The sequence below is a fragment of the Leptonychotes weddellii genome, chromosome 10, assembly GCF_054177405.1.
Source record: "Leptonychotes weddellii isolate Sample4059 chromosome 10, ASM5417740v2, whole genome shotgun sequence".
Taxonomy (NCBI): Eukaryota; Metazoa; Chordata; class Mammalia; order Carnivora; family Phocidae; genus Leptonychotes; species Leptonychotes weddellii.
The window spans coordinates 103055582-103072390 of NC_138378.1; the positions used below are offsets into that span (position 1 = coordinate 103055582).

The window sequence follows — 16809 nt, forward strand, 5'->3', positions numbered from 1 at the left end:
GTAAGGAGAGGCCTGGCCACCACCTCCAGGTCTCCTCCCAATTTGCCTGGAGAGTTTCTGTAGCTCTGGGGCCTTACTTCTCTCTATACACGTAAGGGAGCAGCAGGGGAGAGGGCCGGGGGTGAAAACGAGGGGAGTTCTCAGACTCCGTCAGGCTCTGACAATCCGTAAATACAGGACAAGCGGAACTTCCTCAGGGTATCTGCCCCTGCTCTGTTCCTGGATGGTGGCAGAGAGGCCTGAGCCCGGATGTCACAGATACGCCAATGACGGCCCACAAGACCCAACCTCTGTCTTCCAGGTATAATGCGCTCAGGGCTGCAGAAGCCCAAAGAGCGCTCCCACCAGCCTAGCGAGGGCTGAGTGACGTGAGGGAGGGAAGGACGGATTCACTGGCCCATTCAGCAAACTTAATGACTGCCTCTGTGCATACAGCACACACACGGGGAGCTGCGGGGGGTGCTGGATCCCACGTGCTCCTGAGCACTGGCCGGGGGCCGGCAGGCTGGGTGGCTGAAACCATGCAGGATGGTCAGGTTTGTTCAGGCAGCGCCTTTTCCAATGGAGAGCCGCCCCAAGTGGGAAATGCTGGGGAGTAAAACACACACACACACACACACACGACACGAGTTTCAGGGAAAAATAAAAGCAAAGCGTGGTTTCATCTTAAGACTTAAACCCGGTCTCAGAGACAAAGGCTTTCCTGGAATAAGGGTGTGTGCATCTGTGATGTCTTACTTTCCCTGGAAAAATACTGTGTCAGAATTTGATTTTATTTCTTCCAACTAAGAAGTATACCGAAGGAAACAAAGAGGGAGCGACCAGCCGTGGGGGCTCGAGGATCCAGGTTAGCGCCAGCCCGCTTCAGTCTAGGCTCCAGGCGGGGCGTGCAAAGCTGCTGTGTGTGCAGAACGCTACCTTGAAGGCGTTCCAAGCGGCTTCCAGGAAGCGGCCATATGTGCTGACCCGCATGTGGACACAGCAGTCTGGCTGGCCACCTCTTGAGACTGGTGTTTCCTAGAGCTTTCCATTGGCAAACGCTGCCTCCTGGAACTGAGGGACAAAGGTTTTGAAATAAGCCCTGGTGGGAAAGAGGGGGAGAAAAAAATTGCGGTTAGCACAAACAACTTGAAAAAAAGTGCAACTCAGAGCTTTCAACCTAACTCAGAACAGTTGTTATTTATTGTTCATGCATCTTGGGTTGGATTCCCCTTCCCTGCTGATGCAAAACCCTCTGGATTTTTCCAAGGGAGGTACAAGCAGTTCACTTCTGTGCTATCGTGCACGGATCTTTCAAGGGCCTGTATGTAGACCTTCCAGGCTGCCAGGTCCTATTAGATGTCAGTACTCGGGCTCCCTCTGCCTCTCCCAGGCCAAAGACAAGGGCCTGACCCCCGAGACAAGCCAGACAGTGGCCAAGCCAGCCACCTCGTCGTTTCTTGATCTGAAATATAAAGAGAGTTGTACTCTCCACTCAGTTGGATCCTTGACTTCATACAGACAAAGAGGGTCTAATAAAAAGGATTTCTAAGTGTTCCACGGTCTCCATTTATTTCCAAACATACGTGTAGCTTGGGCTACTGGATAGAAAGCCAGGCTGGGTATCAAGAGAAGCTTCCTTGGCCAGTCACGGATGGGTGACGTGATCTGGGGCAGACCATCGGGCCTTTCTGGCACCCAGATTTGATTCTGTAGAGATGGGCTCCACATTCTACACGGGCCTGCTCTGCCAGGCACGGTATGAGGTGCCAGGGGCTGCCAGGGGACCTGGATGGGGCCCCTGCCAGGCGGGAGATCCCAGTTCAGAGGAGGAGGCAAACACATCGGTAACACCAATCGAGGCGGTAAGGACACGTATGGAGGAACCTCGAGGCGCTGGGCTGGCGAGACCAAGGAAGGTGGAGGAGGAGTAGACATTATGGGTGTTCTAGGCAAGAAACACGGCAGGGGGGACTGGGGGCAGCGGGCGGCCTGTTGTGAGCTGGGAACTCGAAGCTCTGCGGGAAGACAGCAGGTGAGGTAGAAAGTGGAGGGGCAGGGTGGGCACCCATTGCCCCTGGTCACCCCGGCTTGCCACTTACTTCTCTCTCCCCTGCACTGGACTCACACGAGGCCAGAGTAGTCACACCTCACTTATCTAGAGTGGCTCACTCAGGACTGTGACATGAACCAGGAAGGGCCACCAAGAGGCCCAGTCACCACCAGTACCACAAAGGCCCCAAACAGGGCTCCTTCAGTGCCGGGGTGAGTACCCCATAGGCCCTGGGGTCCCACTGTGCAGTTACATGGTACCTGACTGCCTGCCCGCTGCCCCAACACCAAGTCAACCGAAACCTCTTCCACATGTCACCCCTTCTTCTGGCTTTCACAGCCCTGGCCTCCGCGGGCTCTGGGCAACATTTACATGCTGACTCCTCTCTCAGGGAGCCGTCCTCCCCGGGTGACATTCCACATCCTGGGTCTACCTCCCTTCTCCTTGCTGTGCCCCCGATGAACTCTCTCTCTGGAACCCTCCTGTCTTGCCCTCCATGCCCCTCATGCGTGGCGCTGTTCTCAGGCTCAGCCCCCTGAGCACAGAACCGCCCCATCTGGGCCTCCGGCCCTCATTTCTCCCCTGAACTTCCGTCCCACATTCCAGTCACCTGTGGGACTCTGTGACCTGGATGTCTCTGTAGTTTAAACCAGTGTGCTCCAAATGAAGGGCTCCTCAATATTGTCTTTGAATGTGCTTTGGCCCATTTGTGTTTCTGTACCAGAACCCTGTTTCCACCTCTCCCTAAAGCCCTGTGGTGAATTCATCCTGAAGGTTCTTTCTCTTCCCCCACAATGTCCCTCTACCCTTTGTGACACCCCCTGGCTCCTGGCCTTATTACCCTTCAACAGAACTGCTGCAGAATGCTGGTTCTCCTCTGGACGCAGGCCGACTTTGCCTGTCTGTTGCAACTAAATACATTTTCTTCACGTGTGGGCCTCTGTCACTACCCCGACCAAGACCCTGCATGCTCCCGAGACGTGCAGCCTGGCACTCAATGATTTTCAGTGTCTGGCTCCAACATGTCAAAAAAATTGTTTTTGCCCTTCCATTACATTTTTAGGCTCATGCACCCCTCCCTTGAAAAGCTAAGAGAGCTAAGGATCCTCTCCCAGAAAAACTGCAGGTAAGTTCCCCCCACAGCAATGAGGGGATGTCACAGAACCCCCGATGCCCATGCATGGTCCAGGATGCAAGCCCCCCACTCCAATCTGGCCACCCACTCTTCTTCACACATGCCGTTTTCCATCTCATGCTCAGGCCAAATGCTCTGGCTCCTACCAAGTCTTCCCTGGTGACCAAGAGGTTCTCTCCTAGCCTACAGACAATCTCTGTGCTTCTCCCGGAGCGTTTGTCACATGCACGTATGTGGTACTTGCCAGGCTGCACGGTGGGCCCTAGGAAGCAGGGACCCCACGGGCCAGCCCACGGACAGCACTCAGCGAGACCTAAGTGGCTATCATTAACGTACCTACTGATGGCCACCGGTTTGCAAGAAGAGTTAAGGCATGTTCATGACATGCTGCTTAAAGTGAGGGAGAGTGGCCTCAGAGAGTGAACAAATGTGGTATTTAGGTACTGAAAAAGAAGAAACAGTCCAGTCTCAAACTTCAAATTATGCCAACAGTGAGAAAGGAAGATAAAGCACCCTCTCCCATCTACATCCTGTTTGACGTGGTCCTGAGCCAGCGAAACCGTGGCCGTCTCTGAGCTCAAAGCCCTTTTCTGCCGGTCCTTATGGCCCGGAGGGACCTCGACGAGGCTGGAAGTGCCACAGCCCTGGAGCGAGGCTGGGCGGGCAAGGGAAGCCCCGAGCTGTGTTTCCCCCGTGAGCAGGGGTGATGAGCCCACCCGGACGGGACGCCTGCACGGGACCGTGTGGGAAGGGACCCTGCCAGCTGCCTGCCACCGCCCACAAGTGCGGGCCACTCATTCCTCCCCCATGTTCCATCTGCGGCTGTTCGCCCAGTGACACGCATGCGTTCGCCGGAGGGGAGCCTGGTGGCCCGTCCTCGAGGGTCAGCGACGGACAGGCGGCTGCCAACGTCCACTGCATTTGCTCTGCTGCTTCAAGTATCCTGTGCAGTGTGGCCGACCCCGGCACCCCTGGGCAGGGCGGTGTCCCCCCCCCAAGGTACGAATTGGCCCCAAAACACGCACCTGAGCAGGTGCGCACCAGGGCGGAGAGCACCCGCCCCACCTCCGCGCTCTCCGCGCTCAGGCCCAGAGTTGCGCGGCTCCTGAAGCAAATCTCTGATCAGCTCGGTTTTTCCTTACAAAGTTCTGGGGTGGGGGCTGCAACAGTACCAGCTCCTCAGACCAAAAGGTCTTGGCAAGAGGGAACCTGCTTTAGAGTAAGCTCTCTCCTTCTTCAGAAAGTTCTGAAGTTTCCCGTTCTGCCCTGGGCTTTCCCTGCCACGGCGAGCCACGTGCCACCAAGGGGAAGCAGCGCAGAGAAGGGCTGCTGAGAGGCATGAGGCTCCCAGCTGTTGTCAGGGAGTGCTCTCCCCTGGGCTCCTCACGAAGTCACTTCAGGGAGAGGGAGGAGGGCGAAGGGGAAAATGACACTGTGCTCCCACCCATTTACAGATTTTTTTATTTTTTCTTTATGTACTGTTTTCATTTATTTCACTCTTTATCAGAGAAAACGGAGACCTGCCCAGGGTATAGCTTGCCAAAGGCACTAGTTATCGGTCACCTTTTAAAAAACTTTGACCCAAAGACAGAACGTATGGCAAGCTTTAAAGTGTGGTGGGCGGCAGGTCGGGGAGGGCCGGTCTCCTCACCTCCCGCCCACGGCCAAGACGAGCCAAGGGGAGAGAGGCCCTGAGTCAGTCAAACTCATCATTCTATCTACTCACGCTGGAAGGGAATTTATTTTTAGACCAAATTCGAGCTAAATATGCCTCAGGACAAAATAAGGTTCTGACCGTCTTCACTGGTTGTAGTCCCTCTGCTCTGGGTGTTATAAAATCAGAGCTCAGGCCAATCTCAGAGTCTCAGGTGAGAAGAATGAAACTTCAAGAACTGACCCCAGGCCGAAAGCGAAGCTGGGTAGGTTTTCCACGAATTCAGAGCCGGAGCGGCTCTCGGCCAGGCGTCGGCTCCCAGGCACGGCAGGGAGCGAGGTAGACAGACCCCTCCGACCAGGAGTCAGGGAACGGGGTGCTCAGCAGGAAATCTCTCCTCTCTCCAGGCATCAGATTCCTCATGTACCAAGCAGGGAGCTGAGCCTGGTGATCTTGCAGGCCCTGTCGGCTGTGGGCCGTGAAGGACAAGGTGGTGAGTGTGGTGTGCTCCCCGGAGCCTGCCACACCTGGGCTCCGGGCCCGGCACTGCTCCTTATTGGTTGTATCACTTGGGCAAGTGACTCACCCCTTTAGCTTTAATTTCTTCAACTATCAAAGGGGAAAAATAACCTTAAATTGCCTCAAAGGGTTATCCTCACGAGGATTAAATGAGATGGTCCAAGTCAGCCTTGGCCTGGTGCCTGGCTTAAGAGATGATCAATAGAGGTCAACTGTTCCCATGGAGACCAAGCTGGGTCCGAGGGCAGAGGCTGTGAGTCTGTGGGAACAGCTACAGCATGTGTGGCTGCAGAAGAGGGAGCCCCTGTGTGGAAGAAGCGGGCCTTGGGTCCCGCCCTCAGCTCATCCTTTCCGCCGTGGCTTCTTGGGTAACTTGTCAGGAGGCCGTGCGTCTCCTGAAATCCGGGCCAGAGCTGCTAGTCGCACAGCTGGGTCATCGAGGGCTGCACGGTGCGCTGAAGGGCACCTGCAGCCTCTGCTGTCTTCTGCCCAAGCCGTGCCCCTGGGCCAGGCTCCGGTCAAAGGCTTGGTCGGGGAGGGGGCGGCGGCTGGGAACTAGAGGGACGTTTAAGAATCCCGGGGCTCCGGTTGCCCAGGATGGGGGTATCAAAGTGGGCTGGGTCCCCCAAGAGATCTTCTGTTCAGGGCAGTATGTACCGTAAGGGGGAGTCAGTGGGTCAAGTGGAAAGAGTCCTGAAGCATGAACAGAAGACATGGGCTCTAGTCCAGGCTTTGGCTTGTTGTGGCCTCTGGAACTGGGACTCAGTTTCCTCACCTGTAACAGGAAGATTTATACCGACAATCTCTTATGCTTCTAAGATATCCATGTGATCTTGAGCAAGCCACTTAACTTCTCTGCGTCTCGGCTCTTCCTGTGTTAAGTGAGGGCAAGCCCAGGCGGCGGCAGCGTGGGAAGGCGGTGGTGATGGCTCTGACCATCCTCGATGCTCTTTCAGCAGCAAGACGGGGTCAGCGATGAACCCTGCAGGGCTCTGAGAAGATGTTTAGTGGCACCTCGGGCCGCTCACGACAGGGACGGAAGGTTGGCTCCTCAGCCGTCCCTCTGTCCTGCCACCGCGGGGAGGCGCGATCACACGTTGTTAACAATCAGTGTGTTCTGCAGAAGGGGCTTGGAGACCCTGAAGAGTTAAGACAGGGACCATCAGGGAAATCCTCAGAGGACTTCGGGGGGAGGCAGTTAGGAACTTTGCCCAAAAAGGCTCATCCACAGGGGCTTTCCCCCCTGGAACTGTAGTTCCGGATTTATTCAATGGATCTTTACAGAAGAAGAGAAATCCACGAGATCAACATCTGAACATCTGAATGGGTACAACTTTAAGAAAATAAAAGCAAAAACAGAAAATAAAGCCCAAAGAGGCTGGGGACTCCGGAGAAAGGGAAGGAGCTACGCGAAGCTGGTTAAGCATGGCTGGCACTCCCAGCACGTTGGGTGTGGCAGGAAGCCAGGCTCTCCATTCGCAGGCAAGAAAGCAGAAGCTTTGTGAATTCAGGGAAGGCACCCGCCCAGTGGTACCCTGATCTCAGTGCCACTGCAGTGCGTCTTCCCCTCCACGGCCACAGAGGAGGGAGCCCCTGTGGCCTAGCTGCCTTTAGCCTCTCTCACTTGGGACTTTTTATTTTACAAAAGCCTAAACAATCAACTTCTGAAACAGAACGCAGTAGTCTTTCTGGAATTCAAACATCCTTTTCTCTGGGCAATCATGAGATGGGCTCTGTGCTGTTTGCCGGGGTCAGGCCAAAGCGGTGGTGGAGTGGGGGTGGGGCGGGAGAAGCAGTTCAGGGCCACGACCCTCATTGTCAGTAAATCAAGGAAATATAAATCAAGTCAGAATTCATTTTTGCAAATAGAGGCAAGTTCCAAAACATCTAAGGCTCATTTCTTTTTCCCCTTTTCTTCTGCAGCTGTGACTTCCACTGGCACATGCTTTTAATCAGTCATAAGAAAACCGACTGTGGTCTGAAAATCAAAGCCGTCCTGTAAATAGTGTGAGACAAGTCCTGCTAATCATTTCTCTGGGTCTTGCCTTGTCCTCGTTGTCCCGGGCGGCCGCTGTCAATACAGACTCATTTGGGGTTACTCATGTCACAGGGGTCATCCCTATTTTAGTCACCCCTCTTCTCTACCAAGAGACCTGGTTCTACTCCAATGCCCTTCACCCCAAACCCTGCAAAGGCCCCTGTGAAGACTGCCCATCCCACTCTGGGTGCCTTGGTGCGCAAGTGACTGGCACAATGGAAGTTAATTTTGTGGCTGGGCCCCAGGCGACGTCAGCCTGGCTCCTGGTGTGGGCTTCAGGAACAAATAAGTGGCTGTAACTGGTTCCCATAGTCCGCCCTAAATGTGCCAACCCGAGCACGCCTGGTTCATTTTTAGGGGGTCCTAACTTGCCAAACAAGAAAATCAGCACGCCTGAGATGCAAAAGCCCGATAGCTGACCGGGCACGTTGCCTCACATGCTCACAGCCTCAAGCAGCGGCCCTCACCCTCAGCTGGAATCAATCGCCCCTCTGCTGGATTCCGGGGCACACCAGGCCTCCGACCTCAGGCCCAGCCACGGTTTGCCTTGAGTCTGGAATGTTTAGATTGGTGTCTAGACACTGTCTTGTACAGCTCGGGCTCCTTGCCTGTAAGACCGCCAACGGCTGGGACCGTCGTCCTAGTATGTGTTGAATTAAATCAAATGCTGTTTTAGAAGGACTTCAACAAGCAACCAACCAGGAACCATTTCTAGACATCAAAGTATTGGGATGAAATCTGGCTCCTTCTAAATCATAGGGTATTTTGAAATGCTTACTAAAATGATCAAAATTACCTAGTGGTTCTCTCTCCTGGGCTCTCCAAGGAGGCCCTCTGGAGCCTGGCCAATTCCTTTGGGCTACGGCAGCTTGCAGCCAGCTTCTGCAACTGCAGGGGCGAGGCCTTGCTCCCAGGGGCTGCAGGTGTCTCTGCCCCCTTGGCATCCCCGGGGGCAGTGTAATGAGAAGGCAGGGGAGAACAGGAGAGGTCAGCTGGCCAAGTGACAGGGAGGGACGGGGAGTCCTTACGGGCTCCTGAGCCTCCCCCAGCTGCAGGGCCCCCGCCTTCCACCGGGCTCCATCTCTGTCATATCCCAACCACAGCCACCACCCACTCCTTGACGGCAGACCCATGGTCACACTCATCCATCTTTGCATCCCAGCTTTGCGTCTAGGGCTCAACACATAGCGACTCAATAGATATTTCTCAAATGGATGTAGACATTTGGCTCAAAGATGTACTTTAGAATTATAAAATTTTGGAACAAAAGGAAATCTCAGAGGTCATATAGTTCAGTCATTACAGGCAAGGGAAAACTGAGGGCCAGAGAAGTTAGTGGTTTTTCTAACACAGCATACGATAGATAATTACAGCTGTTAGCATAGATCGTCTCTGCAAATCAAGGGCAGAATTTGGGGATGGTTCATCCTTAGTGCCCAGTGGGGCTCACCTTCCTTTGGGCCTCATGGTAAACGAATACCAACTTGGTGCAGGAAGGAAGGAAAAAAGGAAGGCAGGCAGGCAGGCCGGCCCCAAGGCTGACCAGAGGCCCTGGAGCTAGGGGCAGAGTCTGGGCCAGTCCTCCCTATCTCATTCCTCTCAGCCTGATGCTATCTCCGTCCTAAACCTACTTGATGAGAGGCTGGGAGGAGAGGGTGCCCATGTGGCTACTGAGAAAGGCTGGGCCCCCTGGTAGGGGGGTGGGCTGAGATGATGGGGTATACCTGGCTAGGCGGAAGGCAGACAGTGGGTGTGGGGTGCTAAGGAGTGTGACGCTGCCTGGGACCCCAGAGCAGAGCCACAGCTCTGGGCTCGTCTTGTCTCCCGATCTGCACCTGCCCACCGCACCTCAGCTGGCAGATGCCTCGGCAGTGGGCACCGCCAGTCTTCTGCTTGCTCTGCCCCGGGCTGCACGAACAGGGGCCGAGCCCTGGCTCCTGCAGATGGCTGAGCGGATGCCGGTGGAGGGGCCAAGATCCCTCCACGGGCCCGGCCAGGGCAAGGGCTACTCCTGCGCTCACCTGCGCTGGGGAGAAGCTGATCGCCTGTCTGATGGCCGTGAGTCACTGCCAAGGTCACAGAATACCCTCCCCTCTTAGTCAGCGAAAGGGGAAAAACCAAAGGATAGACCTCAAAGAGGAAGTGCTTAGGGTCCCAGCTGAGCTGGCCATGCCGAGTGCAGGTCCCAGGCCCCAAGTCACACTCCAGTGGGCATTGCCCAAGGCTCCTGCTCAGCCAGGCATCAGCCTCCGCAGAAGAGGGCCAGACCCCCAAAGGACTGGGAAAACGCTTAGGAAATCAACTCTTTGGGGCGTAAAACAACCCTGTCCTCCCTAGAGAATCTCCCTGGGGCTTTAAAGTAGTATCTGCCTAAATTTGGCTTCTCCCACTTAGACTCTCAGCATCTGGAGGCTGCAGTTCATGTCTTCCCTGGCAGCTTGGGCCCCTGCCTGCTCCCTGGGTATTCACCCCCACAGCTGGGTGTTCACAGAAAGATCCCCCTTGCATACAGGGGGAGGGGCAGCAAGGATGGCCATGGGCCCTCTTCTTTCCATTCTCATCCCCCCCCCACCTGGCAGCTGAAATACTATCCCCAGACATCTGGCTCTTGGGGCTTAAAGATGGAAGAGCAGCAATTCCAAAAGAAGAAATTATTCAATGGGAGAGGATGCCTGAGGCCTACCCTCCCTGCTGGGCTGCAGTGGCCTCGGCAGAAACTTCAGGTGGGCTATGCTGGGCTGGGAGAGTAGCGAAGTTCTCCAGCAGGCCGGCGGGAGGCAGAACTCTGGCAGGCGGAGGGCGTTATGGGTCCTCTCAGTCCCACTGAGGCACCACAGAGGGCCGGGAGCGGCACCTGTTCGGCAGGGCTCTTCCCCTCCGCACCAAGCCTGGGGCCCTGCCATGCTGTCCCCAGCTAGTTCTGGCCCCCGTGCCAGTTACAGACAGCAAGGGAAAGAAGGAAGGACTGGAAGGAAAGGAAGAACGTACATACAATGGGGATAAATGAGACCTACACATGGTATCAAACAGGCTGGTTCCAATGATGGGTATAATGGTTGCAGCGGGTTGTAAAATCCATTTAGTGGGTCCCGACTGGCATTAAAATGAAACAAAATAAAATCAGAATATGTCACGTGTGGCAAGGCAAAATAGTTTTTCATGAAACTTTTAAGTTATAAATACTGTATAAGGATATAAAATAAATGTGTTTCCATGGATTGCAAGAACCCTGGAAGCTCTAAGTATACAGGAGGGGGGGCCTACTTCCTGCTAGACATCGTGCTATTTGCTTCCATCTGTATTTTTTTATGTTGACTCCTTCTCCTGGGCCTACCGCCGGGTAGGCCTTGTTATCTGTCCTTGCCAATGAGAAATCTACGACGCAGAGATGCCAAGTAACTTTTCTAAGATCACACAGGTAATTGGTGGCAACGCTATTTATAAATCCAGAGCTGCTTGACTCCGAAGTACACATTCTTTCCCTATAGCCATGGTTTCCAGAGGAGCGAGAGCTGGTGATGTATAGGGGGGCCAGGGCTCCACCTCGGGGCTGCTGCAGGACGCTGAGTCACTGGGACTCTTGTCTTCAGTGAGGGGGTGCGCCTGGGGATTGCTCCATGCTTTGATGTGCTGATCCTCTCCTCCCAAACATCAGCTTAGCTATATTTCAGTCTCCTCCATGAAAACCGGAATTGCCCACAGCCCAGTAATGAATTTAGAGGGCTGCTTATTGCCAGCCCCTGTTACACCCACATTTGTGCTTGCAAACCCCTACACGGCCCTCCCTCTTACAGGTTTATGTGTCCAGGGGTGTCGACCGGTCTCTTCAGCCCTCGTCTGGGGACCTGAATCAGGTGGCTCTGCAGTAGAATTGTGACTGCAAGAACAAGGGACAAAGGGATGAACGTGGCCTCTCTGTTGCTTGTCCCTCTGGTTCCTGGAAGTCCTAGGCACCCTAATGAAGAGTGAGGCCTACTCTGAACGTCTGCGAGAAGGCAAAGACAGCACAAGAAGGACATATGCCAACTACCCAGATGCACGTGACGGGCATCATGAATGTTCTCTAAATAATGAGCCCCAGAAGAGCAGAGGGCAGAAGGTCCTTTCACATTAAGGTCGTCTGGCATCTTAAAACTCTCTAGGGTTGTTGAGGAGTACTACGTCTACAAAGTGCTATAAGATGGGAGGTATTATTATCTTGACATAATTGAGCTGTAGACTGGGAATGGGGAGGCCTAAAGTGTGATCCCGGCTGGGCCTCTAACTCGCTGCGTGACCAGGGATGGGCCACCTCGCCTCTCCGAGCCCCCAACATCTCCTCTGTCAAGTGAAGGGATGGCCTCTGAGTTCACGTCCAGGTCTAATACACTTTCACCCACTATCATTATTATTATTATTGCTTTTGTAGCAATCCAACCACTTTAGCCAGAGACAGTGTCTTAAGTGGAAACAGTAATTAATAAACAAGCTCTCCCTGTGCTTCGCTAGAGGGGCTCTCCCAGAGCCTTAATAAGCATCATTGGAGACCTTACACATATCTGAGGTTTCTAGATCTCTCCCTTTTGTCTCCAGATCTGACGCAGGACCCCAAGATTGGGTGGCCAGCATCTATCCTGGCCGTCTTCCTTCCATCCCTCAGACCGGCAGACAACCGAACATTCACTCATTCATGGCTAGCTCCTGCTCAGGTCTTGGCACCGAATACAGCAGGGATCAAGGAATGAATCTGAGCAGGGCCCCGGCCCTCGGAGGCACACCGACACTTGACTCCTGGAGCAGAGAGCTGCGTGCTAATTCTGGTCAGGAGCTGGGTGGCTTCACTTTCATAGTCATGGGCCAAGCCCTCCCTGACCTGCTCTGTCTTACTTCGATTGCTCTGGAACAACCAGAGCAAACTTTCTGCCTGAGGTTGGCTTTCTTTTCTGCTCAGAGCTACACCAGGGCATTATCGGGCAGGCCAAACGTCTAGCATCTTTAATGACAATAATAATAATTTGCATTTATACAAGGTCTTTCATCGGGTAATCTTCAAGTATATCACAAACAGTAATTAATTCCCCTTTGCAACTCTGGGAGCCAGTTAAGTAGGCGCTCGTTTGCTCTGCAGGTAAAGGGAAACTTCCTGGACCATGCAACATGTTGGGGGCCTCCCTTCCTACCCAAATCTACCCATCTTCCTGAGGCCTGGCATAAGCATCAGGCCCTCCACAAAGCCTGCTGCTGTCAACCCCAGCCATGGCATCTGTCCTGCCTCTGAGCTCCACAACACCAAATGTGGAGCCACTCATTTGGGACCAACCAGAGACACAGTGGAGATCTCAGGATCCTGCTCAAGGCAGGACTTGCCCTAACAGTACTTCTGAGGGGTGATCCTCTAGCCCCGGCCTGAATACCTTTCATGATGGAAACCTCATTATTTAAAGGCATGTCTACTAATTATAATGTTTTGCCTTATTCTAAACTGAAATCTGTCCCCTGGGAACCCCCGCCCATGGGTCCTACTTGTGTCTTCTGGAACAAAACATCCTACCTCAATTGCTTGGGGTTGCAAGTTGATGTCTCTTGTATACATGTTGTCTGCTTCTGCGATCACCCTAGAGAGAAGCGTGGTGGCTCACGTTCAGCCAAGGTTTAGGGGGGACTTGTGAACGGAATGGTTGGGGCAGCTGAGCCTCCACCATGCGCTCTGGGCCCCAAGGCCAGGCTGCCTTCCTGAGCACTGTGGGCAGGAGCTCCCTGTTGTTGCTGTCTCTGGAGCCCTGGGTCTGCCCAGCTTTGAACGTAGCTCTTTAGAATCCCCACCTGCTCTGGTGTAGACACTGGAGGCCTCTGTGTTCATTCTGGGGGGCTGTACCTCAGTGACACAGAAATACTCTCATTTTCTGTCAAATGATTGATGAACAATGAATGAATATCCTTTTTTTCCTGAATCTAGTAAGTCAAGGCAGTAACTGTCAATTGCAGGGACGGGTTTTTGGAGACCAAGCCAGATAATAACTTTGTTCGTTCTTTTTTTAGCCCTTCTTTATCAGAATAAATACTTGGTGTTAAACTTAAGAAAAGGATGCACGAGTTGCTGAGCTGGGAATCGACACAAGGACAAGAGTTCCACGATCCCCTGTCCTCTCTAAGGAGTTAGAGGCAAGAGAGGCCTCAGGATGGAGGCAAATGAAATCCTTTGCTACGTTTATTTCCAAAAGCTAGTTCTCCTGGGGAAATCAACAACTCCCTTGAGTGATTTCTGGGTCCTTGCTGGTAGCTTTATGCCTGAAAAGACCCCCACCCTCCCTTTGCCAAGAGTACATTGTTTGGGTGAGATTCTTCTCCCAGGGTCTCACCATGGAAGGAATTTTGAGCATGCATCAAAGGCTGTTGTTTTCCTAAAACCTGCTCCCTTGTGAACATGAGGCTCGGCTTGTGGTCATACAACCTCATCCTACTTTGCTTTCACACGATTCCCACTTTCTAGCCTAGAATCAGGAGTGATCATTTTTGGCTAGGATTTGGCCTGAGTTATTGATCTGGGGGATATTTGGGAGAAGAAAAATCCGACAGAGTAGAGAGAGAACCTGTGGCAAGGGGAGCACCCGGCAAACATCCCGACCTGTGGATTTGGGAGTCAGAGAACCGAATTCAAATATGGATGGGTCACTTAGTACCTGTGTGTCACTGGGGAGGCTGCTTAGCCACCCTGAATCTCCATGTATTTCCTGCAGGACTCAGCTCGTGTGGTTGTGATGAGGAACCCGTGTGATGCACGTGGTAAGGACTCAAACTGTGTTGGTTTCCTTTCCTCCCGCCCTCCACTCCCACCACATGGGTGCAGGAACACACTCTGAGCAACTAACTCCGGCTTCACTTTAGTTCAACAAACACTAATGGAATCGCTCCTGTTTACGAGAGGGTCTGGAATACCTGGGAGAACTGCCTAAACAGGGCCAGCATCAAGGAGGCATTTAATATTTGCTGAATAAGTAAATGAACACAGTGCTTGCACAGGCTTGGTGCAGGAAGGGCACGAGTGTGGGGCACTCACATTCCACTACCGGGCTTCTGGTACCTACCCATGGTCCACTGGGAGGGCCCTGCTCAGAGCAGTTCCCAACCCCATGTCTGCCCATAGCATCTGCAGCGCAAAGTGAGGGGCATCATCAGGAGCCTGGCGATTTGAAGTAGTAAGTTTTAAAAATCAGAAACATTTGCTAAGGGGCGCCCGGGTGGCTCATTCGGTTAAGCGTCTGCCTTTGGCTCAGGTCATGATCCCTGGGTCCTGGGATCGAGCCCCGCATCGGGCTCCCTGCTCAGTGGGGAGGCTGCTTCTCCCTCTCCCTCTGTATCTGCCTGCCACTCTGCCTACTTGTGCTCTCTCTCTGTCAAATAAATAAATAAAATCTTAAAAAAAAAGAAACATTTGCTAAGTGTAAGCTTTCTTTCTCTCAGACTCTGGGCCTCTGGGCCCAAGCTAACTATAGGGTTATTCCCCGGTGTCAGCTTCCCTGGGCTGCCATTACCCTTCCCCACAGGGTGCGGGAGCGCTGATGCCCACATCCCACCCTCTTCCTCCCGACGGCATCTTTCTAGCGCACAGAGAGAAGTGCTCTTGGACACGGGACTCTGTTCCTTAGCATAGTGCTCTGCACATTGTAAGGGCTCAAAACAATGACAAACTACATTTCCTCTTGTCCCCGGTAGCCTTTCAGAACCAAGAAAGGGGATCGGAAGTAGACATTAAGTCCTGGGCTACTGTGGGCTCCCAGCTTCTCCTTCTTCCCAATCGTCTAGCCCCTGAACTGCTGGGAACCGCGGCTCGATGCGGAATGAAAAGGGTAGGTTAGGAATCTTTCAAAATTTGCCCACACGGCTGGCCCAAACCCAATCCCCAATATGAGCTGAGAGCTGGAAATCGTATCTGACCACAAAGCCATCTCAGCCATGGAGAGCTCATAACCACCTCCTGAAAACCACTCTGACAACACGCCCTACAGAGGAGGGGTGTCCCGGCGGAATGGCGTCACTGCACACACGGGGCGACGTGTAACCCAATGCCTCGGGAGCGAGGTCAGCTCCCACCACTGTGAGCTCGTCTGTTCTGGACCTCTTCAACACATTGCTTTGTGCTGCTCGCATCTGACCTCTGAGACAGAACGCTGGAAAATCGTGCGCGTTCCTGAAGCTGAGAGCCAGTTTCAGGTCGGAAGTGGGCAAAGAGGAGCCAAGACGTGGGCTCTCCACGTTAAGCACCTCGAGGAGATCAAGGTCTATGGTGCCTGCTGGGAGGGGACCAAGTCTGCATGCTTCCGGCCGTGAGGCGCCCCTTTTCCCGCCCTGAGACACTGAGCCACACCCTTGCCAGGCAGCCCCCCTGGTGGGGCCAGGTAAAAACGGGCATGCCAGGGGCCAGCCCAGGCTGCCATGGTCTCAGAAACCAAGGCCAGGCAGTGTGAGCCTGCTGTCGGCCAGCAAGGCCCGTGGGAGAAGACCCCACAGACTTCTAAGACACCAGGGATCAGAAGCGGCTGATACATCTGGGTGCACAGCTTCTACTCTGCACAAAGGCATCAGCCAAGGGAGCAAGTGGGGGCCCAAAGTTCGCCCCTGCTCTCCTTGCTAAGCAGTGTGTTCTCCAGCGCTACATGCCCACAGAAACAGACAGGTTTCTTTTTCTTTTTTTTTTTAAATACCCAAAGCTATTAGTTAAACTCTGCTCTGCACCAACCCCAAGGGGGCACCCTTTCTAGTTAGCACAAAAGTTCTTTGTAGACCAGAGTGGCCCTGAAAAGAGGACCATTCATTTCTGTACTTTGGATTCTCTCTTATGCATCTGGAACATGCACAGGGGATGCATGTCACTAGGACTCAAAATTTATAAATTAGAATCTTGTTTGGTTTGCTAAGTGGGGAAGAAGATGAAAGAGATTAGTTCTTTCCTAGTCTCTGAATTTTTTAAGGCATCTTAAGGACCCATTTCTGTTTTTCTGACCGCAGCCACCAACCTACCCCAGCACTCGGGGCTATTCCTGCCCCATCCTATAGCTCAGACGCAGGGACAAACACAGATAGAACAGGGGTGGGGTGGGTGGGCAGCCACACAGGTCCTCAAAGCAGCGTCTGGCTCCCTTTTACGGCCATGGTGATCAAGCCAACAAATCGGTGTACTCTTCCATGGGGGTACAAATGGTGTCCCACCTTGAACCATGCCACTGAATGCAGTCAGACCTGCACAGCTGGGGTGTCTTTTTCCAAAACTGGTGAACACCATGGATGCCAGAGCCAGCAGTCACAGTCCTGTGACTGTGAAGGAGTCACTCCTCCTCTGAAAATACCGGGGTTGGACTAGAATAAGGATGAGCAAACAACAGCCAGCTGCCTGTTTTTATAAATAAAGTTTTATTGGAACCCAGCCACACCTGTTCATTTACATATCGTCTGGG

The 16809-nt window shown here is 53.4% G+C and overlaps 1 protein-coding gene across 5 annotated transcripts in view; it reads right to left on the bottom strand.

Moving 5' to 3' along the window:
* Nucleotides 1-752: 752 nt before the first annotated feature.
* The window catches only part of BABAM2 (BRISC and BRCA1 A complex member 2), a 389902-nt gene continuing 373845 nt past the window's right edge, over nt 753-16809 (bottom strand). For all 5 annotated transcript variants that reach the window (XM_081796995.1, XM_081796999.1, XM_081796994.1 and 2 more), the window contains one exon: nt 753-1081. In XM_081796995.1, coding sequence (XP_081653121.1) covers nt 915-1081 — 167 coding nt within the window. In that variant the 3' untranslated portion in view covers nt 753-914. The remainder of the gene's footprint in view (nt 1082-16809) is intronic.